At 51.1% G+C, this 14099-nt stretch overlaps 1 protein-coding gene across 3 annotated transcripts; it reads left to right on the top strand.

The window, feature by feature from the left end:
• Window positions 1-759: 759 nt before the first annotated feature.
• On the top strand, window positions 760-13618 carry NUP54 (nucleoporin 54). 3 transcript variants are annotated; one of them, XM_054172712.1, is made up of 13 exons: window positions 760-888; window positions 4069-4230; window positions 6495-6578; window positions 6699-6833; window positions 7562-7791; window positions 9269-9456; window positions 10262-10458; window positions 10856-10910; window positions 11582-11675; window positions 12120-12227; window positions 12595-12714; window positions 13032-13142; window positions 13459-13618. In XM_054172712.1, exons 1-13 carry the CDS (start codon window positions 837-839, stop codon window positions 13585-13587), a joined length of 1665 nt encoding a protein of 554 aa, XP_054028687.1. In that variant the 5' UTR covers window positions 760-836; the 3' UTR covers window positions 13588-13618. The 3 variants fall into 3 exon arrangements, with proteins under 3 accessions (XP_054028687.1, XP_054028688.1, XP_009894266.2); XM_054172713.1 differs by lacking the exon at window positions 4069-4230; XM_009895964.2 differs by lacking the exon at window positions 760-888 and having other exon boundaries at window positions 3945-4230.
• Window positions 13619-14099: the final 481 nt, after the last annotated feature.

Raw genomic sequence — 14099 nt, 5'->3', positions numbered from 1 at the left:
AAGAAAGACATGGAACTGTTGGAGAGGATTCAGATGAGGCCATCAAGATGATCAGAGGGCTGGAGCACTTCTGCTGTGGGGACAGGATGAGAGAGTTTGGGCTGTTCAGTCTGGAGAAGACTCCAGGGAGACCTTAAAGGGGCTGCAGGAGAGGTGGAGAGGGACTTTCTATAAGGGCTTGGAGTGACAGGACAAGGGGCTATGGTTTGAAACTGGAGCAGGGTTGATTTAGACTGGAGATAAGAAATTCTTGACCGGGGCAGGGGGACACTGGAGCAGGTTGCCCAGGGAGGTTGTGGATGCCCTCTCCCTGGAGGTGTTCCAGGTCAGGCTGGATGAGGCCTTGAACAACCTGGGCTGGTGGGAGGTGTCCCTGCCCATGGCAGGGGGTTGGAACTGGATGATCTTGAAGGTCTCTTCAACCCAAACCAGTCTGGCATTCTATGACAACTCCTGCTTGCGCTGTGAGCCAGATCCACAGTAAGACTGGGTGGGGAGAGACCCCCAGGGGTGCCTGGGCGCTGTCACTAGCAGGGCACGGCCGCTTCATCTCTTGTTACAGTCCAAAAGCTCCGATCTTCGCTGGGGGCTGCCGAGTCTCCGCGGGGCGTTGAGTTCCAGGAGCCGTGCTGCTCCCCCCCGCCGCGCCGCACGCAGTGGTACAGCCCGCGACGCTCCCCCTTTGGGTCACGGCGCGACGCTCGCTTGGCGGCGGGAGGCTCGCGCCACCCGGAAGCGCTTGGCGGCCGCCAGCCGGAAGCGTCGCGGGTTTGTTTCTGGTCGGACCCGCCCGTGGCTGCACGCTCCTTCCCGCGGCCCCGGCAACCAACAACCTCATGGCTTTCAACTTCGGGGCGACGGCGGGCACCGGTGCCGCCAACCCCACCGGTGAGCGCGGAGGGGTCCCGGGAGGCGGCGGGAGGAGGGTTTTGTTTTCTCTCCCGGCGCTGTAGTCCCAGCCCAAACGGTGCCGAGCTCGCGTGCCCACCGCCCCTTACGTGACACGCAGTCCCCCAGCGGCGGCGGGGCGCGCGTGGCCCCCCTCCAATGGGAGCCGCAGTTCCCTCAGCGGCGGGACGCGCGTGGCCCCCCTCCAATGGGAGCCGCAGTTCCCTCAGCGGCGGGACGCGCGTGGCCTCACCTCAGCGCGATCCGCAGCCCCTCAGCCGTGGCTAGACTCGCGTTCCCTGCCTCTCAGTGCAGCCCCAGCCGCAGCCCCTCAGCCGTGGCTGGACTCGCGTTCCCTGCCTCTCAGTGCCGCCCCAGCCGCAGCCCCTCAGCCGTGGCTGGACTCGCGTTCCCTGCCTCTCAGTGCAGCCCCAGCCGCAGCCCCTCAGCCGTGGCTGGACTCGCGTTCCCTGCCTCTCAGTGCCACCTCAGCGGCAGCCCCTCAGCCGTGGCTGGACTCGCGTTCCCTGCCTCTCAGTGCCACCTCAGCGGCAGCCCCTCAGCCGTGGCTGGACTCGCGTTCCCTGCCTCTCAGTGCCACCTCAGCGGCAGCCCCTCAGCCGTGGCTGGACTCGCGTTCCCTGCCTCTCAGTGCCGCCCCAGCCGCAGCCCCTCAGCCGTGGCTGGACTCGCGTTCCCTGCCTCTCAGTGCCGCCCCAGCCGCAGCCCCTCAGCCGTGGCTGGACTCGCGTTCCCTGCCTCTCAGTGCCGCCCCAGCCGCAGCCCCTCAGCCGTGGCTGGACTCGCGTTCCCTGCCTCTCGGTGCCGCCCCAGCCGCAGCCCCTCAGCCGTGGCTGGACTCGCGTTCCCTGCCTCTCGGTGCCGCCCCAGCCGCAGCCCCTCAGCCGTGGCTGGACTCGCGTTCCCTGCCTCTCAGTGCAGCCCCAGCCGCAGCCCCTCAGCCGTGGCTGGACTCGCGTTCCCTGCCTCTCAGTGCCGCCCCAGCCGCAGCCCCTCAGCCGTGGCTGGACTCGCGTTCCCTGCCTCTCAGTGCCGCCCCAGCCGCAGCCCCTCAGCCGTGGCTGGACTCGCGTTCCCTGCCTCTCAGTGCCGCCCCAGCCGCAGCCCCTCAGCCGTGGCTGGACTCGCGTTCCCTGCCTCTCAGTGCCACCTCAGCGGCAGCCCCTCAGCCGTGGCTGGACTCGCGTTCCCTGCCTCTCGGTGCCGCCCCAGCCGCAGCCCCTCACGGGACGTCTGGTCCCGTTGCGGCCGGGGCGCCTCTTCTCGGCGGAGCCGGTGAGACGCGAGCGAGTTCTCCTCGTTTCCTCCCGCCCTTCGGTGGAACGTTGTGCCCCCGGTAGCGGCCGGGTTCTGTCCGGCTTGTGACACCTCCCGCGCAAACAGCCGGTCGTGCGTCCGTGTCGGGAGGCGTCCAGGGTTTGATCCCGCTGAAAGCTGCTCCTGCGGCTCTTGTTATGTGGTGATGGACGGTGGTGCCTGGTTAAACCTGCTGCCGAGTCGCTTGGATCTCCACTTCTGACTGCAGTTGTGTTCTGCTATGGATCAGATGCTCTTGCAAGGCAGTTTTGGAGCAGCGTCACAGACAGTTGTTTCATTTGTAAAGGCAGAAAGACGTTTCCCCTCTTGGCAATTGCTGTCCATTTAGGGTGGGATGTAAGCCAGAGGCATTCTTACACTGACTTAATGAAATAATTCTTTGTTGGCTCTTAGACACTTTGGACAGGGCTCATCTTCACTGCAGTTAGCCTGGGGTATATAGAGAATAATAGAATTGTTTGGGTTGGAAAAGGCCCCTAGGATCATCCAGTCCAACCAGCAACCCAACCCCACCATGGTCACCAAACCATGGCCCCAAGTGCCATGGCCACAGGTTTCCTGAACGCTGCCAGGGATGGGGACTCCACCACCTCCCTGGGCAGCCTCTTCCAATCCCTGACCACTCTGGCAGCAAAGAAATTTTTCCTCCTCTCCAACCTAAAGCTTCCCAGCACAATTTCAGGCCATTGCCTCTCCTCCTATCATCTGGTTCTGGGGAGAAGAGACCAACCCCCACCTCATTGCAACCTCCTTTCAGGGAGTTACAGAAGATCTCCCCTCAGCCTCCTTCAAACACACACCTCCAGTTCCCTCAGCTGCTCCTCAACAGCCCTGTTCTCCAGACCCTTCCCTGGCTTCATTGCCCTTCTCTGGACCTTCTCTAGTCCCTCAATATCCTTCTTGGAGTGAGGGGTCCAAAACTGACCCCAGTATTTGAGGTGTAGCCCCACCAGAGCCCAGTGCAGGGGCAGGATCACTTCCTTACTCCTGCTGGCCATGCTATTGCTCGTCCAGGCCAGGCTGTTGTGTGGTCTTTCACTGTGCCTGTTTTAGACACAGACTTTTGTGGCCCTATCTTGACTAAAAGCTGCTCTTGTACTGCTTGTGCACTGTCACAAGGTTTACTTTGCTCTCAGGCCAATATTAGAGGGAATTTAAGGATCGCATTCCAGGGCTTCTCGTTGTCTGTCTGGCATGATCCTGTTCTCTGCTCTTCCTGGGGAGGGAACTGGGGAGCTGCTGTATTTTCTTAGCACTGAGAACCCTCGATGCAGCAGGTAAGTCATCAGCAAGGGCTGGGCAAACTTTTTGAGTATCACTTAACTAAACAGTGCCCTGGAGTGTTTGAGATCCGTGTGGCACCTCCCCTGCTGGAGCTGTGTTTTGTGGTTGTCCTGCTATTGCCACTCCTCTGGGGATGGTGGTAGCATGAAGATGCTTCCTGCTTGCTGAGAGTTCATGAAGTAATTCCCTGAGAGTAGCATCAGTTACACTGGAATAGGTGCAGCTAGGTCAGGCAGGCAGTTAAAGATGATTCTTGTCAGCAATGTTTAATCACATGGATGTTTTGGATGCCTGCCTTTGAAATAGGGTGGGGGAAGTGTTAACAGCTGGTTGGAAAATTCACATGCTGACAGCAGGGAGGTAAGGTTAAACAGAAAGCTTGGAACTGCCCTGGTGTTCAGTAAATAATGTTTGATGCCAGCCAGCATCTCACTCTTGATATCAACTGTGTGTGTCTCGGCCCTGGTGATGGGCAAATGTTGCGGCTTTTCTTTCCTGACCCTGCCTTCTCCCCAGCACTAATGTTACCTTGCTCTTTTTCTGCTTCCCACTTGTCAGGATTTGGTGGGCTGGAAACTGCAAACTCCACTGCCAGTGGGTTTAATTTTGGGGGTTTTGGATTAGCTGCCAACCCCGCAGTGAATTTTAATATTGGGAATTTCGGTGTTTCCACTACCTCAACTCCACCATTCAATTTTGGTAACACTCTGGCAAGTGCAGGTAGATAATGCATAAACTCAATGTGTTCTGTGATCAGTGTTGATAGCAGGGGTCCAAGAATGACGTTCTGAGCTGAGAATCTGTGTTTAGTGTTGCTGCTGTCCAGTGAAGTCTGGGAGCAGAATGGGTTTGGGAGCCATCTGTAGCCTCGTAGGGTTTTCTGTGTGTTAAATTCTCAAGAAACAGCTGTTGAGCCATGAGATTCTTGGACTGCTGCAGTCATGTTCTTCATCACCCTCTCTGTCTCCTCATTGGCCTTGCCTTGGCTGTCATGAATGCACCACCCCTCAACAGTTTCTGTGGAGAAACAAATTGTATACGATCAGCACCAAATGAACAGCCCTCTGTTCCCCACAGCAGCACCCAGCCAGCCTCTCCTTCAGGTGCTCCACGCCTCTGGGGGGGAGCTGGGGCACGATGGGTGAGCTGGGTATTGAAAAACCATCGTGGTCCCCTGTGGATCCATCAGTTCTGCTGACAGAACTCCGAGTTGAATCTGCCCTGCTTCATACAAAAGTGCCTAACCATGTGGGTCTCTGGCACTGGTACCTGTGTGGAGTCAGCTGCCAGGGTCTCGTTGCCGCTGCTCGTATAGGAATCGCATCCATCCCACGGTGTCATTGCTCCCTGTGCTAGTGTCATAGAACCATAGAATCAATAAGGTTGGAAAAGACCTCCAAGATCATCAAGTCCAACCTGTCACCCAAGACCTCCTCTTACCTGTGTGCACTTGAGCGGTCTGCCTTTGGTTTTATTTTGTGGTGGGTTTTTCCTTTGTCTTAGCTAAATTTGAACTACTCCAGACAGAGCTTGGATGCTTAACTTTTTTCCCAGCAGTTTGCATTCATAGATCCTTTTCCAAGAAGGGATGACAGAGGAGCTGTGAGTGCAGAACTCGGAATCATGTCAGATGGGTAGGGCTCAAACTCAAATGTTACAGGGAACAGCTCCTTATAACCACTCATGTTAAGGTGTTCACTGAATGTCAGCTTTGGTTTAAACTTCTGTACACAGCCTAGAGGATGACAAATGCTGTAGAGCTAAACAGACAGCGTGCTGGGCTTTGGGTTTTTTGCTGTTGACTTGCAAGTTAGTTCCACATCTTTTTACAATCACAGAATGGTAGGGTTGGAAGGGACCTCTGGAGATCATCCAGTCCAACATCCCTGCCAAAGCGGGGCCACCTAGGGCAGGTCACATAGCAACCCAGCCAGAGAAGGACACACTCCACAGCCTCTCTGGGCTGCCTGCTTCAGGGGTTCAGTACCTTCTCAGTAAAGTTTTTCCTCATGTTGAGGTGGATTTTTGACAAATCCTTTGTAGCCAGCTGTCTGTCTCATTTGAACACAAAAACACCTTGAAGTGGAGAGAACTTGGTTCTCCAGGGCTAGTCAGAAGGGTCCAGACTGAACCTTGGGCCAGTGGTGCATTGGCACCACCATAGCACAGAGGTTGTGTGGGGACACCTTATGTACTGGGAGGCTGTGGGCCAATAGCACCTGTCATGGCTCAGCTGCCCTGTACTGGGCACCTCCTCTAAGGGGGCATAGGGGAAAATGATTTCTCAGGGCTTCCCCTAGTACAGTAGAGCTCAGGCTCTCATTCAGGTCTCCTCCTGCTAGCCAGTGGCTGGTTCTCCTGAAAGCCTGAGGAAGGCTGATTGCTTATGCATCCATCTTCCTCTGATGGTGGTTGAACCTCACAATGACATTTACTGGGGAGGAGGATAAGGAAACTAGGCTTAAAAACAAAGATCTTGTGGAGTTCTACCTGTGTGTAGAAAGAAACCACTGCTGTGACAGCCTTCCCATGTAGGCATAGCAATGGTGTGCACCCCAGCCTCTGGCTTTGCTTGATTTGGGTCTGGTTTTGCTCTGGAGAGGTTAGGAATGTTTAAATAGCTCACAAAATCCTTTATTAAACAACTCGTAACAGCACTGACTAGAAGCATTCCCGAGTTTAGGAAGCAGTTGTGTTTGTCACTCAGGGGAGCACATCCTGCTGGTGGAGGAGCAGGATGTCAGCTACCTGCTGCTCCTCTTTTGTGTCACACCCCACAGATGTCTTGGCTTTCTGGTTCATGTTTTTCCCCCCATTTCCTCAGCCACTGCACTCAATGCCCATGGTCACTGTGAGCCACATGCCTGTGACATAACCCCTCCATCTGTCAGCATCTCATGACACCCCTGGAAGTGTGTTGTTTGCTGTCACGTTCTCTACGGCCCCAGCATGCCCTCTGCCTTACTTGCCAACTTTGTTTGCAGGTGCATTTGGAGGATTTGGGACAACCACCACGACTGCAGCACCAGCCTTTAGCTTTTCTGCTCCCACCAACACAGGCACCGGTGGTAAGAAAGGGCAAAGCTGAAAGCATTTGCTGTGGAAGGAGCTGCAGGCTGTCAGCCCCTTCACAGCAACGTTTCAAGACTACTCTCTTCTCCTCAATAACTCTTTGCTTCTTTCCCCAGGACTTTTTGGTGGTACTCAGAACAAAGGCTTTGGATTTGGTACTAGTTTTGGCACAGGAACTGGAACTGGCTTGGGTAGTGGTTTGGGAACTGGGCTGGGCTTTGGAGGCTTCGGTACCCAGCAGCAGCAGACGAGTAAGTACAACCTTCTCTTCATCTGTCCCTTCCTTAGCAATGAACGTGTAGGGCTGCAGCAGGCACAGAAGGAATGGGACAGGGGTGTATGTACCAGGAGGCTGTTACCTTTGGCTCTTGCCTGATGGAGGCTTCTCAGGATTTTGGCTGTTGAAATGCCTGCATTTGCTGCAGGTGCTGTCCACTGAATGTAAATCTGCCCCTCAGATGGAGGTACCAAAGTGCCAGGTGATCTCATGGGGCAAAATAGACTTCTCATGTAAAGAAAAAAGCTTTTATTCCAGCTCAGCATACAGAAATGTCTATTGCTGATGAAGGTGGGCTTTACAAAACATAGCTGATATTTATTTATCTATTTACTGCTTCTGTGCACTTACTTCTGAAAATACAAGAAGTGGTACCAGTGCTACACACATGGTATGTGCTAGAAAGTGAGTCTGCCTTGGTGCAGAGGAGTTCACAGAATCACAGAACGGTAGGGGTTGGAGGAGCTTCTGGAGATCCAGTCCAACCTCCCTGCCAAGGCAGGGTCACCCAGGGTGGGTCACACAGGAAGACATCCAGGCAGGTTTGCAATGTCTCCAGAGGTGGAGACTCCACCACCTCTCTGGGCAGCCTGCTCCAGGGCTCCAGCACCCTTACATTAATGAAGCTCCTCATCATGTTTAGATGGAACTTCTGATGGTCAAGTTTGTACTTGTTCATTTGGGTTTGCTCATCCAACACAGCACTAGGAAGCAGCTTGTTCAGCCAGCCTGCTCAGACACCTGCCCAGTCCAACCAGCTCATCAATACAGCCAGTGCCCTCTCGGCTCCCACACTCCTGGGAGATGAGAGAGATGCAATTTTGGCTAAGTGGAACCAGCTTCAGGCCTTCTGGGGAACAGGCAAAGGCTACTTCAACAACAACATCGCTCCCGTGGAGTTCACGCAGGAAAACCCCTTCTGCAGGTTTAAGGTATGGACTTGTTCAGCTGCCCACAGAAACCTCTCCAGCACTTCAGTGCTTGCTGAGTGTCTGGTGAGTGATAGAGCAGGTTTTGCTCCTGCTAGGAGTGCTCTGAGACGGCACTTTAGCAGATAATGTGCACACTTCTGCTGCATGCTGATTGAAGGGGTTGAAGATGTGTGGAATTGGGACGGAGTTGAGGTACCAGGGAACAAGCGCACACGTTCTCTGCAGGGTGACAGGTCTGTGTGTGTGCTGGGAGCAGTCCTCTGGGAATGAGCTCTAAAGTGTAATGTTGTATCCTACACAAATACAGGAACTATTGAAAGTAGCCTTCACCTCTGAAAGCAACTGTTAACATCTGGAATAAGAACTTCAGGCTCTTTCTTCATTGTTTTGCCTACATTTGGAGAACCCTCTGTGAACCTGGCCTGTGCACAGCATTTTAAACACACCAGCCTTCAGCTTCTGCCTTTACTCTTGCCATTGCTAAAGCTGACTCCATTCCTTACAGACTATCAGCAGCAGTTCCAAGTCTTCTTTCTGCCAACAGGGAACCGTAGCTCTCATCCTCCACAAATCTCATGCCTGCTGACTTCTTGCTAAGCTTTGGGCTTGAAAGTGGATTTGGGTCAGGCACAGTGATCGCCTCCTTTCTCAAGCTGCTTCTCTGAAGTGCAGACTTTCTCACCTGGATGTAGGCTAATGCCTAATTAGGACTGGTTTTGATGATGCACATCACGACACTTTATATAAAGTCTTTGTGTGTCTGCATAATGAACATTGGGCTGCTGTGGCATTACCTTTTTAGGTGTTTCTGTGAGTATTTTGTTGGTAATGCACCTAAAAACTTACAGAATCTTGTAAGCTGTTGCCTGAAGTGGCTTTAAAGATTTCTGGGCTTTGAAGAATTGCAAAGTGTAAGTTGTGAGAGGCAAAATTGGTTAGAGTTTCATTTACCAAAAGGGGAAGTTTTCCTGTCAAGTTGGACAGCTGAGTTCGCTTTTGCCCCCATGACTTGGGTGTTACCAATGCCATGAGGAATTCACATACCTTAAATGAGCTACTGAAGGGTTCCATGGGTGCCAGCAGTGGCAGATGCCTAAGATACACGAGAATGAGGGCCAAGCATTATAAGCTTGTCTGGTTTATTGCTTCTGTAAGCAGCAGGCATCTGATAAGAATGGGGCATTAGCCAAAGGGTGCTCAAGGAAGCCACTTGTGCACCATTCCAGCTGTGGAACAAATGAGAAGCATGCTGCTCTTGACCATGAAAAGCTTGCTCCTAAAGCTTGCTCCAAGAGCTCCTTGCAGGTGGCTTTGCAAGAGAACACTTGAAAGGGGGATTTGGTTTACATTTCTGCATCTCCCAATATGTTGTCACTTAAACTCTGAGCCAGTTGCTCTAAAAGTGGAGCAGCTTCACGCCACATGGAGAAGTTTTTGCTGAGTAACACATGCCCAGTTGTCGTTGGTGCATTTGCAGGCTGTGGGTTACAGCTTAATCCCCAACAACAAGGATGAAGATGGCCTCGTGGTCTTGGTCTTCAACAGAAAAGAAGCAGATATCCGAAGCCAGCAGCAGCAGCTGGTAGAGTCACTACACAAAATCCTGGGAGGAAACCAGACCCTGACTGTCAACGTGGAAGGTGTCAAAACTTTGCCAGATGACCAGTACGTCAACTTCACCCAGTTCTGCCTTTTTCTCTGGTATTGCTTGCTGGCAAGGGGTGGCTTAGTCTGCTCTGTCTCCTTTTGATTTTAGATCTCTTCATCCCCAGTTTCATTTCATTTCATTTCTCTTGTTCCTTCGTGTTGCTTTTTAAGTCTCCTTCCTGCGTGTGTCGCCTTCTTTTGTTGAGAACCTCAGCTCAGGAAATAGGCTACTCCAGCCCCTGCTCTGCAGCAGGAATTGGAGATGAGGGTGGGATAAAGAAATACTGAGGATTGTAGGAGTTGGGAGGTATTCTTCACTTGGTCATGTGCAAGGTGGAAGGCACTGGGGATGTACAGGAATGGCCTCTTTGCAGTGTTCTGTATCACAGATGTTAGCTTGGATGGGAAAGCTGGTCCAGGGCTCCTTGACCTGGCCCATCCTGCTCTTGACTGCTTTGGCTTTTTTGGGGCCTGAAGTACCTCAGCACACAGACATTGCTGCTTCTTCCCCACAGTTCAATCTCTTTTAAAGACCACATGTCTTAGGCTATTTTTAATGTTGTGCTAGCACCACCATATAATATTGTTGTTAAAACTAGGGCAGAGTGTCATTCTGGGGGGGTATTTACAGCTTTCTGCCTTGCTGTGTTAAGCCTTGCAGCTGCTCAGTGAAAGGAAGTGAGCAGTTGGCTGGGAGAAGTGGAAGCTTTGGGTTAGGGTTCTTTTGTTCTGTTAGTTTCTTCTGACCATGAGCCTTTTCTCTTGCTCAGGACAGAAGTGATGATGTTAGACTCTTCTGACCAGAGGTCTTTCTCTTGCTCAGGACAGAAGTGATCATTTACGTGGTCGAGCGCTCGCCCAACGGCACCTCAAGGAGAGTCCCTGCATCCACCCTCCATGCCCACTTTGAGCAGGCCAACATCAAATCATCCCTGCAGCAGCTGGGGGTCAGCTTCTCCATGGCCAGGACAGAGCTTTCCCCAGCACAGGCCAAGCAGCTCCTGCAGAACCCTCCTGCTGGTTTGTGCTCTGGGGCTGCACAGGGTGGGAGGGCCCTGGGAGGAATACAGGTGTCAGCCCCCTGGAAAACGCCCTGTAAAAGTACAGTGGAAACAGCAGAAGTTTTTCCTTTCAGAGTATGGATTGTCCAGTTCAGTCAGCTCTGGGTTGTTCTTTTCCATGCTTTCAAACCAGTAGAAGTGCCTGAACTTACTGCCACAGTCCAGGACCAAGACTTTTAAGAGCTACCTTTGTTTAAATAACCTTAATGTGTGTAAGAGCTGTTCAGGTTAGCACAGCTCCCAGGCTCTCTGTATTTCCTGGTGTTTTTCCTGCTTGCCAGCTGTAAGAAGTGCTATCTGTTCACATCCATCCATGCTGAAACCTCACTTGTGTTTGTTTTTTCCTTTATTTTAAGGTGTTGATCCTATTATATGGGAACAAGCCAAAGTTGATAATCCTGATCCTGACAAGTAAGTCTTAACAGTCTGTCAGAGTATTACAAAAAGACCTGGAAAGGGGGATAATGTAAATCATCGTGTAGCACCCTTCAGGTAACTTGTGAGAAGCTTCTTGGAGAATAACTTTGTCAAGTGCTGGTCTCGTGTGAGGATTCCCAGAAAGGTCTCTCCAATCCCTTCACCCATTCAGGCTTGTCAGGATGGAGAGCCTCACTTGCATTACTTACCCCTGTACATGCACTAGTTGTTGTGGCTTCTTTTTGTGCAACTGGTGTTCTCTCTTCCTGAAAGTGAGGTACCCTTGTACCCTCCATGGTTACAGATCACTTAGGCTGATTTCTCTTTGAAGAAGCAGGTTATTAGCAATAGTGAGGACTCCAGAGCTTAACAAGTTATGTTCATGTATGATCTCAATCTGTAATAATCATTTGGGTTGGAAAAGACCTCTTAGACCACTGAGTCCAACCTTCAGCCTAAGACCACCATGGCCATTAAACCATGTCCCCAAGTGCTAGGTCCACACATTTCTTGAACACCTTCAGGGATGGGGACTGCACCACCTCCTTGGGCAGCCTCTTCCAATCCCTGACCAGAACACCTGTAACTCTATTTTATGTTCATCATTAATCCATACCAAGTGTCTTAGCAGAAATGTGTCATCAGAACTATTTGTACTCTTGTAGGCTGATTCCTGTGCCAATGGTGGGTTTCAAGGAACTGTTAAGAAGATTGAAGGCCCAGGATCAGATGACCAAGCAGCATCAAACTCGATTAGATGTAAGGTTTCTTCTCCCTACCATGGCCTCCCCACCTCATGTGTGTTACAAACTAAAACTGGCCCCACATGCCTGGGGCTGTGACTCTTTATCATTGTATTTTAATGTATTCCTTAGTTAGATCTTAGAGACAAAAACTGAGCAGTGGGGTTTGGCTTTTGGGTTTTTTTTCTCAGGTTCAGGCTTGTTACAGACTAAGTCAAACCAGCTGAATGAAGTGGCACTGGCACAGACTCTAATGTAGGCACCCAGTTATCTGTTGCCTTGTGGAAATAAATAGAAACCAGACCAGGAGAGGTCTAGCAAAAGGCTTTCTGTAAGCATCTTCAGCCAGGACACCGAGGTGCTGGGCTGAGTGCTGTTTTGAGACTCCCAGTTTCAAATCAGGACTGGTGGTGTTACCAAAAACTCTTATGACTTCCAACTGACTCCCTCTCCTCTGCAGATAATATCAGAAGATATCAGTGAGCTGCAGAAAAACCAAACAACAACAATGGCAAAGATTGCACAGTACAAGAGGAAGCTGATGGCTCTTTCTCACAGAACATTACAGGTAACAGGGACACTAAATAATTTGTCCTGACACAGTCTAGTGCCAGAAGTCATACTGGGAGGGGACAGGATGACCTGTGCCATCTTCTGCATGGGCAGTGTTGAAAATGGAGTTCTGACTTGATTTGAATGGTTGATTTAAGTAACAGGCAGAGCTGTCAGGGAAAGCTTCAGGTATGGAGCCCTTTGGGAGCCTTGGACCACAAAAGGTCTCCGAGCAGCAGACTAGAGCAAATCTGATTAGAGACAGACTAAATGCCAGAACAAATCTGACGATGGGGAATGAGCATAAAGGCACATGGATGGAGTGGTGGGGAGGAGAGATGGGCAAAGTCTTCTCTAATGAAGCTTAAAGGCTTCTTTTGTAGGTGTTGATAAAGCAGGAGATCCAAAGGAAAAGCGGTTATGCCATTCAAGCTGATGAAGAGCAACTTCGTGTACAGCTGGACACCATTCAGTGTGAACTTAATGCACCTACTCAGTTCAAGGTGAGTAGTCAACAGAGCTTTGCCAGAAACCCTGACAAACAAACTCAGGTTTTCCAAATCATGCATACATTGTGGAAAGCTTGCAGCAGAGAAGTCCAGCAGCGTTCCTAGGGTGTGGTCCTGTGCTCTCTGCTGCAAGACCGAGAGGGGTCTAAGCCTTTCTGAGCTTGAAGGCCAGGAGCTGCTTGTCCTTTGCCTGCCTTTCAAAGAGAGCATTAAAAATGGAACGATAGGCAGTGCTTCCTGCCCTGGTAGCTCTGGGAGGGGAGCTCTGACAGATGTAAATGTGTTGATCTGAGCCTGTTTTCTCTTCCCAGGGCAGGCTGAATGAGCTGATGTCCCAGATCAGGATGCAGAACCACTTTGGAACAGTGCGGGCTGAGGAGCGCTATTACGTAGATGCAGACCTCTTAAGGGAAATCAAGCAAGTAAGTATTGCTGGCTGGAGGTCTGGGATTGCTCTTTGAACTCCAGCATTTAAGCCACCTGCTCACTGACCTGGGAGATGCATCTTGAACATCATGGTTTTGTTTGAGGATGAAGTCCTTTTTATTGCCCCTCAGGGACAGGGTGGTGCAGCACCACTCTAGCACAGACAGTCCTGGTTTTCCTTCTCTGGAGGAAGTTATGGCAGGGCTTTTCAGTGTGCCAAGGCCACCAGCTGTGACACCTCTGAGAAATACTACTTTTAAAAAAGTCTGTCTAGTAGAACTATCCTCATGCTGGTTTTTGAACTATCTGCAGCATCTGAAGCAGCAGCAAGAAGGCTTGAGTCACCTCATTAGCATAATAAAGGATGACTTGGAGGACATCAAACTTATAGAACATGGGCTGAACGAGAGCATTCCCATCAGAGGAGGAGTCTTCAGCTGACCTGGAGGATGCTGCTGGGCTTACACACAACAATGTTCACGAGGTCACCTTCCAAGGCTAAAACTGTTGAGGTAAAATAAAAGACAGATCTCCTAGGAGCAGTGGTATTCTGGCTGTTATCTTTAGACATTAGCAAAGCCTCCTCTAAGCTTTTGAATTTGACCTTTGGAAGGTTTCTATTTTATAAAGCTCTAAATGCTTTAACAAAAATTACAAGAGAAGAGGAAAACTGAATCTGTTCAGATACTGGTTTGCTACAAAACTATATGTACTATTGTACATTTTCCTCTTTTTTGGTTTTTCCCTTTCTCTTTCTTTTTTTTTTCCTTTTCACAGCAGCACTGCCCTAGAACTGCAGTGCTGAGGGAGTTGCTCCACTTGTGATTTGGTTCGGGGAAAGCTTTCCATGGTTCTGTCCAAACAATCAAGTGACATCGTTCTGTAAACAGCTAACTGAAGTCCTCACAGAGATGTCTGTTGCTGTAATTCTGTCAGTCTCTGCAGTACCAGTA

This window comes from Dryobates pubescens, chromosome 24 (genome assembly GCF_014839835.1).
Source record: "Dryobates pubescens isolate bDryPub1 chromosome 24, bDryPub1.pri, whole genome shotgun sequence".
In the NCBI taxonomy this organism is placed as follows: domain Eukaryota; kingdom Metazoa; phylum Chordata; class Aves; order Piciformes; family Picidae; genus Dryobates; species Dryobates pubescens.
This window is presented reverse-complemented; position numbering and strand designations above follow the sequence as displayed.